This window comes from Nomascus leucogenys, chromosome 3 (assembly GCF_006542625.1).
Source record: "Nomascus leucogenys isolate Asia chromosome 3, Asia_NLE_v1, whole genome shotgun sequence".
NCBI lineage: Eukaryota > Metazoa > Chordata > Mammalia > Primates > Hylobatidae > Nomascus > Nomascus leucogenys.
This window is the reverse complement of record NC_044383.1, coordinates 36241957-36260504: the sequence shown is the minus strand read 5'-3', so window position 1 is coordinate 36260504 and position 18548 is coordinate 36241957. Positions and strand designations below refer to the sequence as shown.

At 52.1% G+C, this 18548-nt stretch overlaps 1 protein-coding gene across 2 annotated transcripts in view; it reads right to left on the bottom strand.

Moving 5' to 3' along the window:
* RRP12 (ribosomal RNA processing 12 homolog) overlaps positions 1-18548 on the bottom strand; it is a 46866-nt gene that overhangs the window by 15930 nt on the left and 12388 nt on the right. For both annotated transcript variants that reach the window (XM_030808964.1, XM_030808970.1), the window contains exons 5-19: positions 16670-16775; positions 16354-16470; positions 14596-14734; positions 14358-14485; positions 12013-12111; positions 11279-11370; positions 7330-7441; positions 7001-7098; positions 5935-6049; positions 4762-4904; positions 4427-4548; positions 1628-1692; positions 1373-1535; positions 742-896; positions 429-496 (exon numbers count right to left, since the gene is read on the bottom strand). In XM_030808964.1, the coding sequence (XP_030664824.1) occupies positions 429-496; positions 742-896; positions 1373-1535; positions 1628-1692; positions 4427-4548; positions 4762-4904; positions 5935-6049; positions 7001-7098; positions 7330-7441; positions 11279-11370; positions 12013-12111; positions 14358-14485; positions 14596-14734; positions 16354-16470; positions 16670-16775 (1722 nt within the window). The remainder of the gene's footprint in view (positions 1-428; positions 497-741; positions 897-1372; positions 1536-1627; positions 1693-4426; positions 4549-4761; positions 4905-5934; positions 6050-7000; positions 7099-7329; positions 7442-11278; positions 11371-12012; positions 12112-14357; positions 14486-14595; positions 14735-16353; positions 16471-16669; positions 16776-18548) is intronic.

The window sequence follows — 18548 nt, the reverse complement described above, 5'->3', positions numbered from 1 at the left end:
ATAAAAGCTAGCACCTAATTGAGCATTCATGAAGTACCAGGCACCGTTCCTGGTGTTTTACACCTGCTAACTCCTTGAATCCTCATAGCAACCTTGTTGCAAGAACTATTATCATGCCCATTTTACAGATGAGGCCTTAGAGGCAGAATGGGTAAGTAATTTGTCCAAGGCCACACAGCCCATAAGTGACGGGGCTGGGATCAGAACCTGGGCAGTGTGTCTCCTGGGTCCTTGTTCCTCCCTACCAGACTAAATGGGCTCTCCAGGAAGAAGGAACTAGTCAGCACAGCCTCTCAGCACAGCCTGGACAATTAATACTTCAAGGCTTCCTTAAATAGTGCGAGAGGGAACCCACAGTGCTTCTGCCAGATGCACCCTCCAGCTCCCTGGGCTGCTCCAGCTCAAGTGGGAGGCCCTGAGCACGTTACCTGGTAAAGTCAGAGCTGGCAGGGTCGAGCACCTTCTCACTGGCTTTTTCGAGGAGACTGTTCACCAACTTGTGGCCCCGAGGGAATGAGGAGGAGAGAGTCATTGGGGAGGAGCGAAAGAAAGCAGCAATGGCAGCAGTCCCAGAGTGGCCTCCCAACCATCAGCCCCCAGCCCTGCCCAAGCCATGACTGCTGGTATGTGCTCCAGAACGCAGAGACCCATGTGAGCCCTGGTGGGTAGGGTCTCAGCCTCTCCGACCTTGCCCACCTGAGAACTCCCCTCCTCCCTCCTTCCCTCCCTCCCATGGCTCACCTGAGTGTCAGTGATGGTGAGGTAAGTTCTGATGGTTTCCAGCACAGCCCGGCGAGGGGCTGGAGTGTCCCCGGCTGCCATGGGCTGCCCATACAGGTTGAAGAGGATCGGCAGAAAGTTCTTGGCAAAGCGACTCACTTCAGCACGGTCGGCCTCTGGCAAAAGGATCAAAGTTTGCACTAAAGGCACAGGAGTTGACTGTGCCTCAGTGGCTGCTGGGGCTGTGGCCCAGAGGCCCTCTCTTGGGGGAGCTGGCAGGACTTGGAATCCATAGGTTTGGGGCTCTCTGTGGCAGGAGCTGAGCCAGGGTATGGAGAGCCTGGTGCCCCAGTGGCCCGTGGTCCTCAATGGCTCCAACCCCAGGGAGCCAGCAAAGTGCCAGCCACAGAGTAAGGCCTTTGACACTGACTGACTTTACTTCCAGCTGTCAGCACACTGGAAGTAAAGGTAGGAGAGAAGGGTGGTTTCCAGCCTCCTACTATCCCCTGGGGTCTGCAGCAGAAGCAGCAAAGGATGAGCTCCAGAGGTGAGTTTCTGTGGCTCTGCCTAGCAAGGAGCATGGCAAGCCAGGGGATGGGGCCAGGGACCTGTGTCATCCTCCCCAGCCCCCACTCCCACAGCCCACACGTACCTGCCTGGCAGCCCTTGGTGATGAGGGTGCGCAGGGCCTGGCACACGGTGACCCTCAGGTCTGGACGCTCACTGATGGCCGTGCCCAGCGTCCGTGCCAGCCCTTTGAAGGAGATGGCCACATCTGTGGGCCTCGTGCAGAACCCAGGCAGGAGTGTCCAGATCTGGAGAAGGAGGGGACAATAAAGGAAGGTGACACGCAGCCACCCGTGCCCCTGTGTGCTTCTCCCCACGCCCTCCCCTAGCTGACCCTTACCTGCCACTGGAGTGTGTCGTAGATCTTAGACTCCACTGTGCTGCCTGCCTGAGCCAGGTCCATGGCTGCAGTGTGACAGAGGGACAGAGTGTGAGCCCAGCACCCTCCTGGCCAATGGCCTTATTTACCAAACCCAACCAAAAGCCCAATGATGAGGACAGGAATATGGGTGACTTCCCCCGATCCCCATAAATTAAATCATACTTGTTCATCCTAAAATACTAAAATGAACCTATAATAAAGAGAAAGCAAATGTCTCTCCATACTCTTACTCCCCCAGAGATTATGGCCTCTGTTTCTTGTTACTTTTTTATACTTCTTTAAACACATGCCCAACTTTTTTTTTTTTTTTTTTTTTTGAGACAGGGTCTCACTCTGTGGCCTAGGCTGGAGTACAGTGGCGCAATCTGGGCTCACTGCAGCCTTGACCTCCCAGGCTCACGCGATCCTCCTACCTCAGCCTCCCAAGTAGCAGGGACTACAGGCATGCACACCACCATACCCAGCTTTTTGTAGACACAGGGTTTCAGCATGTTGCCCAGACTGGTCTCGAATTCCTAAATTCAAGCGATCCACGTGCCTTGGCCTCCCAAAGTGCTGGGATTACAGGTATGCAACACTGTGCCCAGCCACATGCCCACTTTGAAAAACATAAACAGGGGCCGCGTGCAGTGGTTCACATCTGTAATCCCAGCACTTTGGGAGGCTGAGGCGGGCAGATCATGATGTCAGGAGACTGAGACCATCCTGGCTAACACGGTGAAACCCCGTCTCTACTAAAAATACAAAAAATTAGCCAGGAGTGGTAGCGGGCACCTGTAGTCCCAGCTACTCGGGAGGCTGAGGCAGAAGAATGATGTGAACCTGGGGGGTGGAGCTTGCAGTGAGCCAAGATCGCGCTACTGCACTCCAGCCTGCGCAACACAGAGAGACTCCATCTCAAAAAAAAAAAAAAAAAAAAACACCATAAACAGGAATATACTATACATATAGCATTCTCTAACCTTGGTTACTTGACAATAAAGCTGGTAATATTTACTGAGCAAGTACTATGTGGTAGTCTGTGTAATCAGCACTTCACATGACTTTTTCATTTAATCCTCACAAAACTTGCCCGTTTTACAGATGAGTAGCAGGCCCTGGGAAATTAAACAAAATCTGCCCCAAGCCACGAACTGTGGAGTGGCGGAGTTGGGATATAAACCGTGTCTGTTCAACTCACCATCTGCTAAACTTGTCTGTCCCTACCTAGTGGTTTCTTTCTTTCTTTATAATGCCTACATCATATCCCAAAGTGGGACTTAAAAAATATTTTTGTAGAGACGGAGGTCTCTCTCTGTTGCCCAGACTGGCCTTGAACTTCTGGGCTCAAGCAATCCTCTTTCCTCAGCCTCCCAAGTAGCTGGAACTACAGGTGAGCCTACCACACCTGGCTAACTAAAAAAAAAAAAAAAATTTTTATAGAGACAGGGTCTCGCTATGTTGCCCAGGCTGTTCTTGAACTCTTGGCCTCACACAATCCTTCTGCCTCAGACTCTCAGAGTGCTGGGATTACAGGCATAAGCCACTGCGTCTGGCAAAAAGTAGGGCTTTACCATAACTAATTTAACTGGAACCCTAATGAGAAAGATATTGGATGTGTTACAGTTTTTGCCAGTATAAGCCAATACTGTCAGGCACATCTTTGCTAGGAACATAAACCAGTGCGCACTTGTCTATCTTCTCAGGACAGATACCTGCGTGTAGTATTACCAGGACAAAGGGAATACATAACATCAGCCTTAAGAATAATGCCAGGGTTTATAGGTAACATTAATGATGGTAATGACCCTACACACCTGGGCTATGTGGTGTAGTCTATTGCTCCTAGGCTACAAACCTGGACAGCATGTTGCTGTACTGAGTGCTGCAACTGTAATACATTGCTAACTAAACACACGTAAACATTGAAAAAGTACAGTAAAATACGGTATTATCATCTTATGAGACCACCATCATTGAAACGTCATGTGGCGTGTGACTGTGTATGTGTACATACATATATACTCATATATATAAATACACCTGGCTGGGCACAGTGGCTCACATCTGTAATCCCAGCACTTTGGGAGGCCGAGGCAGGCAGATCACTGAGGTCAGAAGTTCGAGACCAGTCTGGCTGCCATGGCAAAACTCTGTCACTACTAAAAATACAAAAATTAGCCAGGTGCAGTGGTGGGTGCCTGTAGTCCCAGCTACTCGGGAGGCTGAGGCAGGAGAATCATTTTAACCCGGAAGGCGGAGGTTGCAGTGAGCCGAGATTGCACCACTGCACTCCAGCCTGGGCAACAAGAGCAAAACTCCATCTCAAAAAATAATAACAATAAAATAAATAAATAAATAAATACACCTAGAAGTATATAAAAGTATATATACATATAAACAAACATATCACACATTTTTACAAAATCGATCTCAAGGGCTTGCATGAGGAAGAAGGGGCACAGGTGTTCTCTGTGATCCAAAGGGGAAGAACAAGGCCCAGCTGGGGCAGCTCCATGTGGGGGCAGCTCCATGGGGAGGCAGCTCCTGTCTCACAGGGCAAGCTCTGCCACAGGGAGGGCCGCCTGGCCTCGCCTTGGAGCAGCAGGGAGGGAGACAGGCACTCGAGCACACTGGCTGGTCACCTGCTTGGCAGAGGGATGTTGCCAAATGTCTTGAAGGCTGGGTGTGTGGGACTCAGCACCCTTCCCAATCCCTTCTGTGGACGCTCCAGGACTTTGGGGAGCCTCAGGTTACACATAGGCAAAGGTCTCCTACCTTTGCTCTTCAGGGTGTTAGCCAGGGGCAAGAAGTAGGTGGTGAAAAAACCAAGTCGCGTTTCCTGAACATGGTCTCGGATGACAGGCAGCAGCCAGCTCCGTGGGAAATCCAGAGTCTCCCTGGGAGGAGAATGGGAAGAACCCAGTGAGGATGAGGCGACAGCCCTGAGGGCAGTGCATAGCGTACTGAGCCCAGGACAGAGCGAGACCTCTTTTGGCCCCTCCTGCTGAGCCCTGCACTGACACAGAGTTTAGCCCACAGCAGCGGACATCCTTTCCAGGGGAGAGAACAAGCCTGGGGCTTGTCAGCAAGCCAGCCAGGGCCACACTTACTCAGAGCCATCAATTTCCAAAGGCACAGCCTGCAGCACCACCTCAGGTCCCATACTGGTCACCGCAGCCCCCACTGCCTGGTCGAGAGCCGCCGTGTGGGGGAAATGAGGGGAGAGGCGCAGGTCACACAGGGACTGGAGGCACTGGAGCAGAGATGAGTGACCACACATCAAGACATGCTCGAAAGCAGGGACCCATGATAAGACCCCGCTGAAAGATGAGGCCGGAATTCTGGGCCTGGGTTCAATGCTACACCAGAGGGTACAGACTGAGAACCCAATTAACCACTGGTGACTGTAAATCCCAGGGCCCAGGATTTTACAAAATTCTGTTACATTTAACGACATGCAAAAATTAGGAAATTTCACACACAAATGTAGATTTCCAATTTATCTTCGAAAATGGAACAAATTTATCTTCTCTGCATGTAACAATTAGCAAATCAGCAGGTGCTGAGGAGACAGAGCTGCACCCTTGGGTTCACCATGGCCACAGCCCTCCCCCAGCCACACTTTCATGGCCCTGCCTGGCTTCTTCTATAAAGCCAAATTGGTCAACCTAATCTATCAGGGCTCAGGCCAGGCCTCTTGACAGAGACCCTGTCCTCCCACCAGGGTTTCTTTTTTCCAGCAATGGGAGGGAGTCAGTGAGGAAGGCCCCACGAGGCCAGGAGCTGCTGTCTCTGCTGATGCAGGACCAGTCTGGGTGCTGTCCTCAGGCCCCCACTCTCTCCTGGACTAAGGTCTGCTCAGGATCCCTGAGTGATCCCTGATCGTTAAATGGTTAACCCTGGACTGGAGGAACCTCCCTGGGACCTAGGGCTGTTTAGAACATCAATGCTATTATACTCACTGGTTATAGGAAACTTAGATAATTAAAATTTAAAAGATAAGGGGTGGGGGTAAGGGAAAGCAAATAGATTCCCTAAGTTTCAAAATCAGCAACTCCAGCAAAGACTAGTGAGCAGGTGGGGGGACTCCCACCCTTTTTCCTGCCCCTCCCTTGTTGGCCCAGTCACCTTCCAGGGGATACTGCATGGGGCACCTGCTATGGCCCTGTCAGGGTGGGGTGGGGAGCAGAGTGCAGAGATAACAGAGACACATGCCCTCCAGGAGCCCACAGTCCAAGGGCCAGCACCACTTCCTGCCCTGGCCCCAGCCACTCCCCACTCACCTTCCTCATCACAGGGTGGGCCTGCCTCCCACATGCCTCGAAGAAGACACACAGCAGCTGCAACACGGAGCTCCAGGCCGCATGGAATTTGTACGTCAGGCCCTCCTCCACTGCCCTGCCAAGGGGGTGGCACAGTCAGGGCCACGGTCATGCCACCCTGTGCCCCCCACCAGAGAAAGTCAATGGCCAGCACCCTCAGCTACAGATGCTAGCTGGCCAGCAAGAATGGGGCCCCAGGAGAGACAAGTGAAGAGAACTAATATTTGTGACATGCCCACACTCCCTATGTTAAGAGTTTAATTTAGATAATGCTAGTGCTTAAAGAAAAACCGATGAGGTAGTTATCTGACCCACCTTCAGATGGGGAAACTCTAGGAAACCAAGAGGTGAGGTGTAGCTAAAACGTGACAGGCGCTCAAGTCCACGGTAGCTGCTCTGGCAGATGTTCAGTAAGCAGCCTGCAATCCCGTAAAGCACTGCCACTGCATGCCTGGCCCACAGTAGGTGGACAGTGGAGCATTCGTATTATACAGAACTTTCCTCAGACGGGCGCGGTGGCTCAAGCCTGTAATCCCAGCACTTTGGGAGGCCGAGGCGGGCGGATCACGAGGTCAGGAGACCGAGATCATCCTGGCTAACACGGTGAAACCCCATCTCTACTAAAAATACAAAAATTAGCCGGGCGTAGTGGCAGGCGCCTGTAGTCCCAGCTACTCGGGAGGCTGAGGCAGGAGAATGGCATGAACCCGGGAGGCGGAGCTTGCAGTGAGCCAAGATTGCACCACTGCACTCCAGCCTGGGCGACAGAGACTGCGTCTCAAAAAAAAAAAAAAAAAAAAAAAAAATTAGTGAGGCGTGTTGGTGGGCACCTGTAATCCCAGCTACTTGGGAGGCTGAGGCAGAAGAATCGCTTAAACCTGGGAGGCGGAGCTTGCAGTGAGCCGAGATTGCGCCACTGCACTCCAGCCTGGGCAACAGAGCCAGACTCCGTCTCAGAAGAAAAAAGAAAAAAGAACTTTCCTCAAGGTACCACCATCCCTTCCTAACGTGGACCCCATATCCTCACCTGAACATCTTGGCAACAGATTGGGCAGGGCCTGAGGCCGAGGAGGTCACGGAGCCAATGTCAGCCATGTGGGGAGCCACGCATTCCTTCAGGATCTCCTGCAAAGAGAGGCCACAGGCTTTCTGGGCCCAAGGCAGCCCCCCAGGACCACTCTCTCCTCCCAGGCAACAGCTTCCTGGGAGTCTGAGAAAGCTTCGAAGAAACCTATCTCCCATTCTGAGAGTGGCCTCTCTGGGCCCAAGCTGGTAGCCTGGGGCCAGTGCTGGGAAAGAGAGGGCAGCCCGCAGAACCCCCTAAGCTCTCTGCTTCCTCAGCTAAAGTTGCAGTACCTTGAGGCTCTGCGTAGCAGCGGTCACCACTTGTGAGTGTGGGGAAAGGAGGCAGGTCACCGCAGTTCCAAAAAAGCGAGGGAGGTGGCCTAGCCCCAGGTCCCACTGCAACCTGTCAAGACAAAAGGTTTCTGTGGGGCCTGGCCCTGAGCCCTGGGGACCAGGGCAACCAGGGCTCAGGGATGAGATGGCCCAGCTCGGAAAACAATCACAAACCCACTGATCTGCAGGGCTCCATAGGGCCCTTCTGGTGGGTGGTTTTTAAAAAGGCACTATCGTTCAAGTAATAACTACATGTGGTAAAAAGGTGTAAAATGAAGGGCATGCCTTCCCTAACTCGCCCTTCTGGCCTGACCCTTATATGCACCTCCCAGGGGAAAATCAAGGTTAAGTTTCTTAAATACCCTTCCAGAAGTTCTAAAACGCACAAACATAAAAACAGTAACTTCTGCCAACTTTTTTTTTTTTTTTTTTTTTTGCAGTGGTACAATCATAGCTCACAGAGTCTCAAACTCCTGGGCTCAAGCGATCCTCCCACCTCAGCCTCCTCAGTGGCTGGGGCTACAGGCACATGCCACCATGCTCAGCTAATCTTTTTATTTTTGTAGAGACAGGATCTCACTGTGTTTCCCAGGCTAGTCTTGACCTTCTGGCCTCAAGTGATCCTCCTGCCTTGGCCTCCCAAAGTCCTGTGATTACAGGTGTGAGCCACTGCACCCGGCCTGGTAGCATTTATATAACTCTTATCATATACCAACCACTGATATAACATACATTCATTTAAACCTTGTAACAACTAATGAGATAAATTCTATTATTTTTCCATTTTATAGATGAGGAAAGACACAGAGAAGTCAATTAACTTGCCCAAGGCCACCCAGCTTGGTAATGGGGTCACGATTCACACTCTTAGCATGTGGTTCCAGAGTATACATAGAGAAACAATCACACCATACCTGCTATTCTATGTCTTGCTTTTTCCCAATGTATCTTGGAGTTCTTTCCCTATAAGTGCACTTACGACCACTTTGATTGTTTCTATTTTTTTTTTTTTTTTTTTTTGAGATAGGGTCTCACCCTGTCACCCAGGCTGGAGTGCAGTGGTGCAATCTCAGCTCACTGTAACCTCTACCTTGCAGGTTCAAGCAATTCTCATGCCTCAGCCTCCCAAGTAGCTGGGATTACAGGTGTGCGCCACCACACTCGGATGATTTTTGTATTTTTAGTGAAGATGGGGTTTTGCCATTTTGGCCAGGCTAGTCTCAAACTCCTGGCCTCAAGTGATCTGCCCATCTCGGTCTCCTAAAGTGCTGGTTATAAGTGTGAGCCACTGTGCCAGGCCCACTTTGATTGTTTCTGATGGCTTCACCTGAGGAGAGGTAAGTACCTCCTCAGGGTCTCTGTCCTGACTATTGAGGTTACAGGGTCCTCAGGGTCTCCATCCAGGCTGCCAAGGTTGTGGGTCCTCAGGGTCAGACCCTGAGGAGACCCTGAGTACTTCATTGTTTATATTTCGCCCCTCCGTGGGACATTTAGCTTGCTTCCAGTTTTTATGCGTTACCTAGGGTGCGATGGTAAGCATCGTGGGACGCACACTGGGGCCTAACTGGGGGTGTGCTCCTGCGGGATGAAGCCCGAGAAGTGGTGAATGGGGTGATTTTGCCATTTTTGGACACCTCTCAGTAAAGGCAGTTTGGTGCAGGAAAAAGAACGTGGGCTGGGCAGACCTGGGCCAGAGACCTGGCCTTACTCATCAGGGGCTATGTGACTAGCTAACTCACAGAGCCTTGGTTTCTGGCTTATAAATTGGGGCTAAACCCTTCCTCATGCGGTTGCTGTGATTAGTGAAAGGAAACACAGATGAACAGTGTTTGGCACACACCTGGGTGACAGCAGGCTGCCTGGGTGAGAGCAGGCCGTGGGAACCCTTCAGCTGTGAAGACAAACCCAGCAAAACAGAGCCACGAGGCCTAAAAGACCCTTGCCTCCCTCCATGCAGGTCACCAACTGGTTACTGTATACTCAATTTCTTCTCAGCCTTATTCCAGAAAAGTGGAATTACTATTAAGTGGCCAAGCCCGAACCCTGAAAGTATGCAGATACAAAGCAGAAAGTCGGTTCACGGGACTACGGAACCTAGAGAAGGGAGCTGCCAGTCCACGCGAGAGTGGAGTGGAGCCGCAGAAAGGATATCCCACGGCCAGGAAACCGAGTGCACAGGAAGACACAGCCAGGGAGCGGCAAGAGGCAGGGTGAAACTCAGGCCTCAACCTGGGACGCAGGGCTTGCAGCCCACCTTGCTGCTCCTCACGGCTGGCTGGCAAACGCTCTGGCAGGAATCAGACCCTGTTAGAACGAGCTGCGCTGTCCTACCCCGTGCCCCACAAAAACAAGAGCTGCTCTGTAGCTCACTTGACATGGAGATGCCGTCAGGCCTCGGGAGGCTGAACAGCTTCTCCAGCCTCCGGCTCACGTCCCCTCCACCTCTGGCAGCCAGGACTGAGGCCCTGAGCACCCCCAACCTCAGCAGCCAGGATGGAGGCCCTGAGCACCCCCAGCCTCAGCAGCCAGGACGGAGGCCCTGAGCACCCCAAACCTCGGCAGCCAGGACAGAGGTCCTAAAGACTCCCCCAACCTTGGCAGCCAGGATGGTGGCACTGAGGACCCCCAACTTCGGCAGCCTGGACGGAGGCCCTAAGGATCCCCCCACCTCAGCAGCCTGGACAGAGGCCCTGAGAACTCCGCAACCTCAGCAGCCAGGACGGAGGCCCTAAGTACCCCCAACCTCGGCAGCCTGGACGGAGGCCCTGAGGACCCCCCACCTCAGCAGCCAGGACGGAGACCCTGAAAACCCCGGAACCTCAGCAGTCAGGACAGAGACCCTGAGGACCCCCCACCTCAGCAGCCAGGACGGAGACCCTGAGGACCCCCCACCTCAGCAGCCAGGACAGAGACCCTGAAAACCCCGGAACCTCAGCAGCCAGGACAGAGACCCTGAGACCCCCAACCTCAGCAGCCAGGACGGAGACCCTGAGGACCCCCAACCTCAGCAGCCAGGACAGAGACCCTGAAAACCCCGGAACCTCAGCAGTCAGGACAGAGACCCTGAGGACCCCCACCTCAGCAGCCAGGACAGAGACCCTGAAAACCCCGAACCTCAGCAGCCAGGACAGAGACCCTGAGGACCCCCAACCTCAGCAGCCAGGACAGAGACCCTGAAACCCCAACCTCAGCAGCCAGGACGGAGACCCTGAGGACCCCCAACCTCAGCAGCCAGGACGGAGACCCTGAGGACCCCCAACCTCAGCAGCCAGGACGGAGGCCCTGAGGACCCCCAACCTCAGCAGCCAGGACGGAGACCCTGAGGACCCCCAACCTCAGCAGCCAGGACGGAGGCCCTGAGGACCCCCAACCTCAGCAGCCAGGACGGAGGCCCTGAGGACCCCCCAACCTCAGCAGCCAGGACGGAGACCCTGAGGACCCCCAACCTCAGCAGCCAGGACGGAGACCCTGAGTACCCCCAACCTCAGCAGCCAGGACGGAGGCCCTGAGCACCCCCAACCTCAGCAGCCAGGACGGAGGCCCTGAGGACCCCACAATCTCAGCAGCCAGGATGGAAACCCTGAGGACCCCCCACCTTGGCAGCCTGGACAGAGGCCCTAAGGACCCTTCCCAACCTTGGCAGCCAGGACAAAGGCCCTGAGGAACCCCCACCTCGGCAGCCTGGACATAGGCCCTAAGGACCCCCCCAACCTTGGCAGCCAGGACGAAGGCCCTGAGGAACCCCCACCTCGGCAGCCTGGACACAGGCCCTGAGGACCCCCCCAACCTTGGAAGCCAGGACGAAGGCCCTGAGGACCCCCCACCTCAGCAGCCTGGACACAGGCCCTGAGCATCCCCACCTTGGCAGCCTGGACAGAGGCCCTAAGCACCCCTCCTTCATCCGTACCTCACCAGGTTGATGTGGGCTTTCTCCATGACCTTAAGCCAGGCTAGCAGGGGCTGTAAATCATTCTCACTGGGAACATAGTCATACAGGGCCTAAAAGTGGGAATAAGCAAGTGACTGAGCATGTAGGGTCTGCAGTAGCCCAGTGATGATGACCCCTTCCCATCCTTGCACCAGCAAAGTCTTGGGGACAGTGCTTGTGACCCTGGCACTCACAGCCCCCTTGGCTTTCCCAGCTCCTGCCTTTCCTTTCTCCACGAAACCCTCCCAGCTCTAATTCTTTGGGAAAACAGCCTCTAGGAGCAGCGGAGTATCATGGGTCACACACCCCTTTGTGAGTCTGACAAAAGACAGAGGACTTCTTTGAAAAAAAAAAAAAAAAAGTACATTTTGCTAACCATTTGGGGGATCTGATCCCCCCTCCCAAAATCCATCCACAGACCTCTAAGGCCGAGAGCCCTGCTCAAGGTATCTATGAGCACCACGAGACCATGCTGAAAGAGCTCATTAAAGTTAACTAGGTCAAGGGTCAAGGTCCCAGCTCCTGGGGACACTGATGTGAATTTGATGGCTGGACTCCAATCTTCCTTCCCCTTCTACTGGCCTCTTCCACTAGGACAACCCAGCCCAGCCAACCTCACTCTGCACACAAGGCGCAGGGCCAGTGCCCCCAGCACAGCCTCCCAAGGCACCACCCCCCACCCAATGCCCCCACATCCCACCAACAGGCCTCACCGTGATGATCTGGGCGTTGAGCTCTGCCGACAGGGTGCTCAGGCCAGGCCTGGCGTGGAAGAGGCTGTGAAAGGCCTGCATGGCACAGGCTGTCACCAGCTGGAGGGGGACACACAGGCTTAGAAAGGAACTACAAAGCCCACGGCTGGCCCTGGACCCCTCAACATTCCACTCCACCCGTGTGCTACGGAGTTGAGGGCCCCCTGAACCTCACACATGCCCCCCACACAGAGACAACCTGAGGACTGCCACCTTAGTAAGACATAGAAGCCACTGAAAAAGCTTTAAATGACTTAAGCAAAGATAGAAACATTAACAAAATGGTTTTAACATAACAGCCAAAAAAGCAGGCTATAAACGGTCTGCATGCTATAATTACAGCTGTATTTTTTTTTTTTTTTTTTTGAGACAGAATCTTGCTCTGTTGCCAGATACGGGGTGAGACCAATACAGGTGCATGCCACTATGCCTGGCCAATTTTTTAATTTTTATAAAGACAGAGTCTTGTCTCACTATGTTGCCCAAGCTGGTCTCAAATTCCTTGCCTCCTGCCTTAGCCTCTCAAGTGCTAAGGTTACAGGTGTGAGCCACTGCACCTGGCCTTTACATGTTTTATCATGTATATTTGTTTATGCAAAGAGAAAATGTCTGAAAGGATACCCAGAAAGTTATTTGCATTGTCTACCTTAGGAAACAGGATTTGGAGGAAAGGAGATTTTTACTTTATACACTTCTGAATTGTTTTTCCCTTTTAAACAATGATCATATTATTTATATTTTACAATTTTAAAAATATGTATGTAAATAAACACTACAAGAGAATACACAAGGCCAGGTGCAGAGGCTCACGTCTGTAATCCCAGCACTTTGGGAGGCCGAGGTGGGCAGATCACGAGGTCAGGAGATTAAGACCATCCTGGCTAACACGGTGAAACCCCATGTCTACTAAAAATACAAAAAAGTAGTCAGGCATGGTGGCGGGCGCCTGTAGTCCCAGCTACTCGAGAGGCTGAGGCAGAAGAATGGCGTGAACCTGGGAGGTGGAGTTTGCAGTGAGCCGAGACTGCGCCACTGTACTCCAGCCTGGGCAACAGAGCGAGACTCCATCACAAAAAAACAAACAAAAAAAAGAGAATACATAGTGAGTTGGCAGGGGTATCTGTGGGGGATTGGTTCCAGGACCCCCCATGGACATAGAGATCTACCAATGCTCAAGTCTCTATATTAAATGGTGTAGTATTTGCATATAACCTACACGCATCCTCCCATATACTTTAAATCACCTGGATTACTTATAATACGTAATACAATATAAATGCTACGTAAATAGTTGCTACACTCTGTTGTCTAGGGAATAACGACAAGGAAAAACACTGTACATGTTCAGTACAGAGGCTACCAACCATTTTCTTTTTCTTGAATATTTTCTTTTTCTTTCTTTCCTCTTTTTTTTTTTTGACACAGGGTTCTTGCTCTGTTGCCCAAGCTGGAGTGCAGTGGCATGACCACGGCTCACTACAGCCTCAACCTCCTGGGCTCAAGCAATCCTCCCACTTCCACCTCCCAAGCAGCTGAGACTATAGGTGCATGCAGCCATGCCCAGTTTCCAAATATTTTCCATCCAAGGTTGGTTGAATTTATGGCTATGGGACTCACACATACAAAGAGCTGAATGTCTAAAGATTTACAGAATTGTGCTAGAAATGGTAGAAATACAGGAAATCATTTTTCATGTGTCTTTAAAGCTGCTAAAAAAAATTGGGCCGGGCGCGGTGGGTCACGCCTGTAATCCCAGAACTTTGGGAGGCTGAGGCAGGCAGATCACCTGAGGTTGGGAGTTCAAGACCAGCCTGACCAACATGGAGAAACCCCATCTCTACTAAAAATACAAAAAATTAGCCGGGCGTGGTGGTGTATGCCTGTAATCCCAGCTACTTGGGAGCTGAGGCAGAAGAATCGCTTGAACCCAGGAGCCAGAGGTTGCAGTGAGCCAAGATTGCGCCATTCCACTCCAGCCTAGGCAACAAGAGCAAAACTCCGTCTCAAAAAAAAAAAAAAAAAATTGGTATAGGGTACATAGAGCTGGTGCAGAAGGAGGGTTTACCAGCCCACTACGGATCCACCCTGACTCTAACCTGATCTCTGAGGTCAGCGTCCATCTGGAAGGGGACTCTGATATGGCCTGGCCTAGCCAAACACCACAGATTAATGTAGTGCTGTTGGTTTTAGCTTAAGAACACAGTTAGGGAGGGAGACCCCAGGCCCTGCATTTTGACTGACCAGCGAGTTCCCCAAATGCCACCACTACGGACCCCCCTTCCTCCAGCTCTTGGGCCTGAGCTCACCACATGGCTCAAGGTCATGACCCTGAGGAGAGTCTCACTGCAGCTCTTCACCAGGCCTTCCGGGAAGCAGGGCAGCAGGTCCTTCAGCAGCGTCAGCATGTGCAGCATGGTGGTGGCCTCCTTAGAGCCTGGTATACAGAAGGGGAATTGAGACACCAGCCCCCGCCCTGCAGCAGGCTCTGTCCTGCTCTGCCAGCCACTGCCTCCCATCCACCTGCCCTCCATTTGGCTTCCCCACCTCCAGACTTCTCAATCTCCTGGATGCAGAACTTGGCAGTGGAAATGGCAGCAGGATGATGGGCAGGGGCCTTTTCACCAAACATGAATTCACTGCCCTTGAGGACTGAGCATACTCCATGCTGGGCAGCCTTCCGGATCTGAGGGGCAAGGAGAGCAGGGGACAAGGCCAGATCAGCGTTCCACCAGCATCTTGGGTGTCCGGCACAAGCACCAACCAATTAGCTTTGGCTGAAATACAGATCCAATGATGATCTGACTACTATAGATCCAGTGCTACATCAGGGCCTTCATGTGTACAGAATCCTGAGCTGTGAAGCAAGACAAACCTTGGTTCAAATCCCTGCTCTACAACTAACTCACCAAATGGCCTTAAGCAAGCCCAACTACTTAATTTCCGAGTTTCAATATCATCTTTAAAACAGGGGTTTCTTCATTCACTTAATCATCCGGCAAACACTGTGTGTCCACCAAGCCAGGCACTGTTCTAGGTCCTGGCAAACTGGCAGTGAACAGCAGGCAACTCACCTTCCAGCTGGGAGGCAGAAAACAAACAAATACATAACAGAAGGTTAAAAAGTACTTTGCAGATAATCAAGCAGGGGCTGCTACTTTTTGTTGTTGTTGTTGTTGTTGTTTGTTTGAGACAGAGTCTTGCTCTGTAGCCCAGGCTGGAGTGCAGTGGCGGATCTCCGCTCACTGCAAGCTCCGCCTCCCGGGTTCACGCCATTCTCCTGCCTCAGCCTCCTGAGTAGCTGGGACTACAGACGCCCACCACCACATCCGGCTAATTTTTTGTATTTTTAGTAAAGACGGGGTTTCACTGTGTTAGCCAGGATGGTCTCGACCTCCTGACCTCGTGATCCGCCCGCCTCGGCCTCCCAAAGTGCTGGGATTACAGGCGTGAGACACCGCGCCTGGCCAAGGGGCTACTTTGTATACAGTGGTCAGGAAAGTGTCACCGCAGTGAAGTGCCACTGCAGCGAGAGCTGAAGGTGAGGAAAAGATCATGTGAGCACCGAGGGGAGGGGACATGAGACCATCTTGGCTGATGGTGCTTAGCACTGGGAGTGATTACATGACTGTTACCGTTACCACCTCCTGCCCTAAATTTCCAGAGGAAACAGTGGGGAACTATCACTTACCAAGCACCTGCGTGAGCCAGGAGGTGCACCAGGCCTGTGGGGAACACTGGAGTCTCCCCACAACTCTGTAGCAAAGTTGGTGTGATTAGAGTCGAGGTTTCACTATGTTGGCCAGGCTGGTTTCAAACTCCTGACCTCAAATGATCCTCCCACTTTGGCCTCCCAAAGTGCTGGGATTACAGGCGTGAGCCACCACACTCAGCCGATTATCTCTATTTCATAGTCAGGAAGTTGAAGCTCAGAGAGATTAAGTAACTTGCCCAAGGTCACACCTCGAGCAGTGAATTCAGGATCCAACTCAGGTCTGTGTGACTCCCTCAACTATGCCACCCTCCCTGCCAAGGTAAACAGACATACGGGGAGAGTCCACGTCAACAGGGCAATGGCTGACGAGGCACCAGAGACTCAGATAGGGCTGACAGGGAACAGCCTCCTGCAGGAGGAAGAGCCGCCCTGCCTTCTGCATCTAAACGCATGGTGCCTCAGAGGCAGAAAGCAGAAGTCAGTACTCAGGGCAAGCTCCCCAGTGCCACTCAGCTAGCCAAGTCTGCGCTGCACTGGGCCGAGTGGTGGCTGTCCCCTTGCCCCATTTTCTAGGGATCTAGTAGTCTTACCTTGGGCTTGGGATGCACCGTGAAGCTCAGCAGCCCATGATACACCTGAAGGGTCACGGGGTAGCCCCAGGCCTCCAGGTCTTGCTTCCGCAGAAGGGTGGCCAGGCAGGAAAGGACCTGGAAGAAAGTCAGAGTCCCTCAGTGCCACCAGCCTCGGCCAGGAGGGAAAAGAGCCCAGGTTCTCACTGACTCCAGAAAATCCCATCTGTGTGAGGTCCCCAGGGTGCCTAAACCCCTCTCAGGGAACATCCAAGCATCATCAAATCAGACAGGCTCTAGGAGTCGCCAGATGAGAAACTAAATCCCAGACACTAACCCATCGGAGTACAGAGGTTGAGCCGCTGCTGGCCTGAGCTGACATGATATCCATGAAGGCTTTGGAGGTATCAGAGAACTTCTTAATGAGCACAGGGCTGGGAACACTGTGGGAAAGAACAGAGACGGTCACCCCAGAGGGTCCCTGAAGAGCAGCTGGTGTAGCCCCTCATGGTACTAAGGAGGACAGGGCAAGGGGCGCTGGTGGCACAGTCACTCAGCAAGTGAGAAACAAAGTCAGAACAGGCGCCCACCTTATCAGCCAGCTCAGTGTGCTTTCCACCCGGGATCCCTGCCTCCCTCACCTTCCCACTACCCACTCCTAAATTCACACCAATCCTCTCTCCACCTCCCCTGGCAGTTCACATCTCCAGAAAGCCCAGCGCCAACAACTCCTTCCCTCCCTTCTGCCACTCACTGCTCCAGGAATGCCCCTCCTGGGGGCCAACACTCACACTCCCTGGTATAATGACCCAAGTCACCCAGGGCCTTATGTTGTAGAATGCCACCTGATACACAAGTATCTTTTAAATTGTATTTTAAAATTTCTGGCCAGGCACGGTGGCTCACGCCTGTAATCCCAGCACTATGGGAGGCCAAGGTGGGCAGATCACCTGAGGTCGGGAGTTTGAGACGAGCCTGACAAACACGGAGAAACCCTGTATCTACTAAAAATACAAAATTAGCTGGGCGTGATGGCGCATGCCTGTAATCCCAGCTACTTGGGAGGCCAAGGCAGGAGAATCACTTGAACCCGGGAGGTGGAGGGTGCGGTGAGCTGAGATTGCACCATTGCACTCCAGCCTGGGCAACAAGAGTGAAACTCTGTCTCAAAAATAAATAAATAAACAAACAAATTTCTATTGTGGTAAAATACACATAAGATAAAACATCATTTTGGCTGGACGCAGTGGCTCATGCCTGTAATCCCAGCAGTTTGGGAGGCCGAGGCGGGAGAATCATGAGGTCAGGAGATTGAGACCATCCTGGCTAACACGGTGAAACCCCGTCTCTACTAAAAATACAAAAAGTTAACCAGGTGTGGTGGCAGGTGCCTGTAGTCCCAGCTACTTGAGAGACTGAGGCAGGAGAATGGCATGAACCTGGGAGGCAGAGTTGCAGTGAGAGGAGATGGCACCACTGCACTCCAGCCTGGGTAACAGAGTGAGACTCTGTCTCAAAAAAAAAAAAAAAAATTTCATTTCAATGATTTTTTTAGGTATACCATTCAGTACTGTTAAGTATATTCATGTTGTGGGTTTTTTTTTTTTTTTTTTTTTTTGGAGTCACCCAAGCTGGAGTGTAGTGGCACAATTAGGTTCACTGCAACCTCTACCTCCCAAGTAGTTGGGACTACAGGTGCATGCCACCACGCCTAGATCATTTTTGTATTTTTTTTGTAGAGACAAGGTTTTGCCATGTTGCCCAAGCTGGTTTTGAACTCCTGGGCTCAACAGTTCACCTGCCTCAGCCTCCCAAAGTGCTGGGATTATAGGTGTGTGTCACCGCACCCAGCCAAGTATACTCACATTGTTGTGCAACCAATCTCAAGAACTTTTTCATCTTAAAGAATCAAGGTTTTTTATTTTTTACTTTATTGTTTATTTATTTATTTATTTATTTATTGAGATGGAGTCTCACTCTGTTGCCCAGGCTGGACTGCAGTGGCTTGATCTTGGCTCACTGCAACCTCCACATCCTGTGTTCAAGTGATTCTCCTGCCTCAGCCTCCCAAGTAGCTGAGATTACAGGCATGCACCAACACACCTGGCTAATTTTGTATTTTTAGTAGAGATCGGGTTTCACCATGTTGGCCAGGCTGGTCTTGAACTCCTGGCCACAAGCAATCCTCCTGCCTCAGCCTCCAAAAGTGCTGAGAT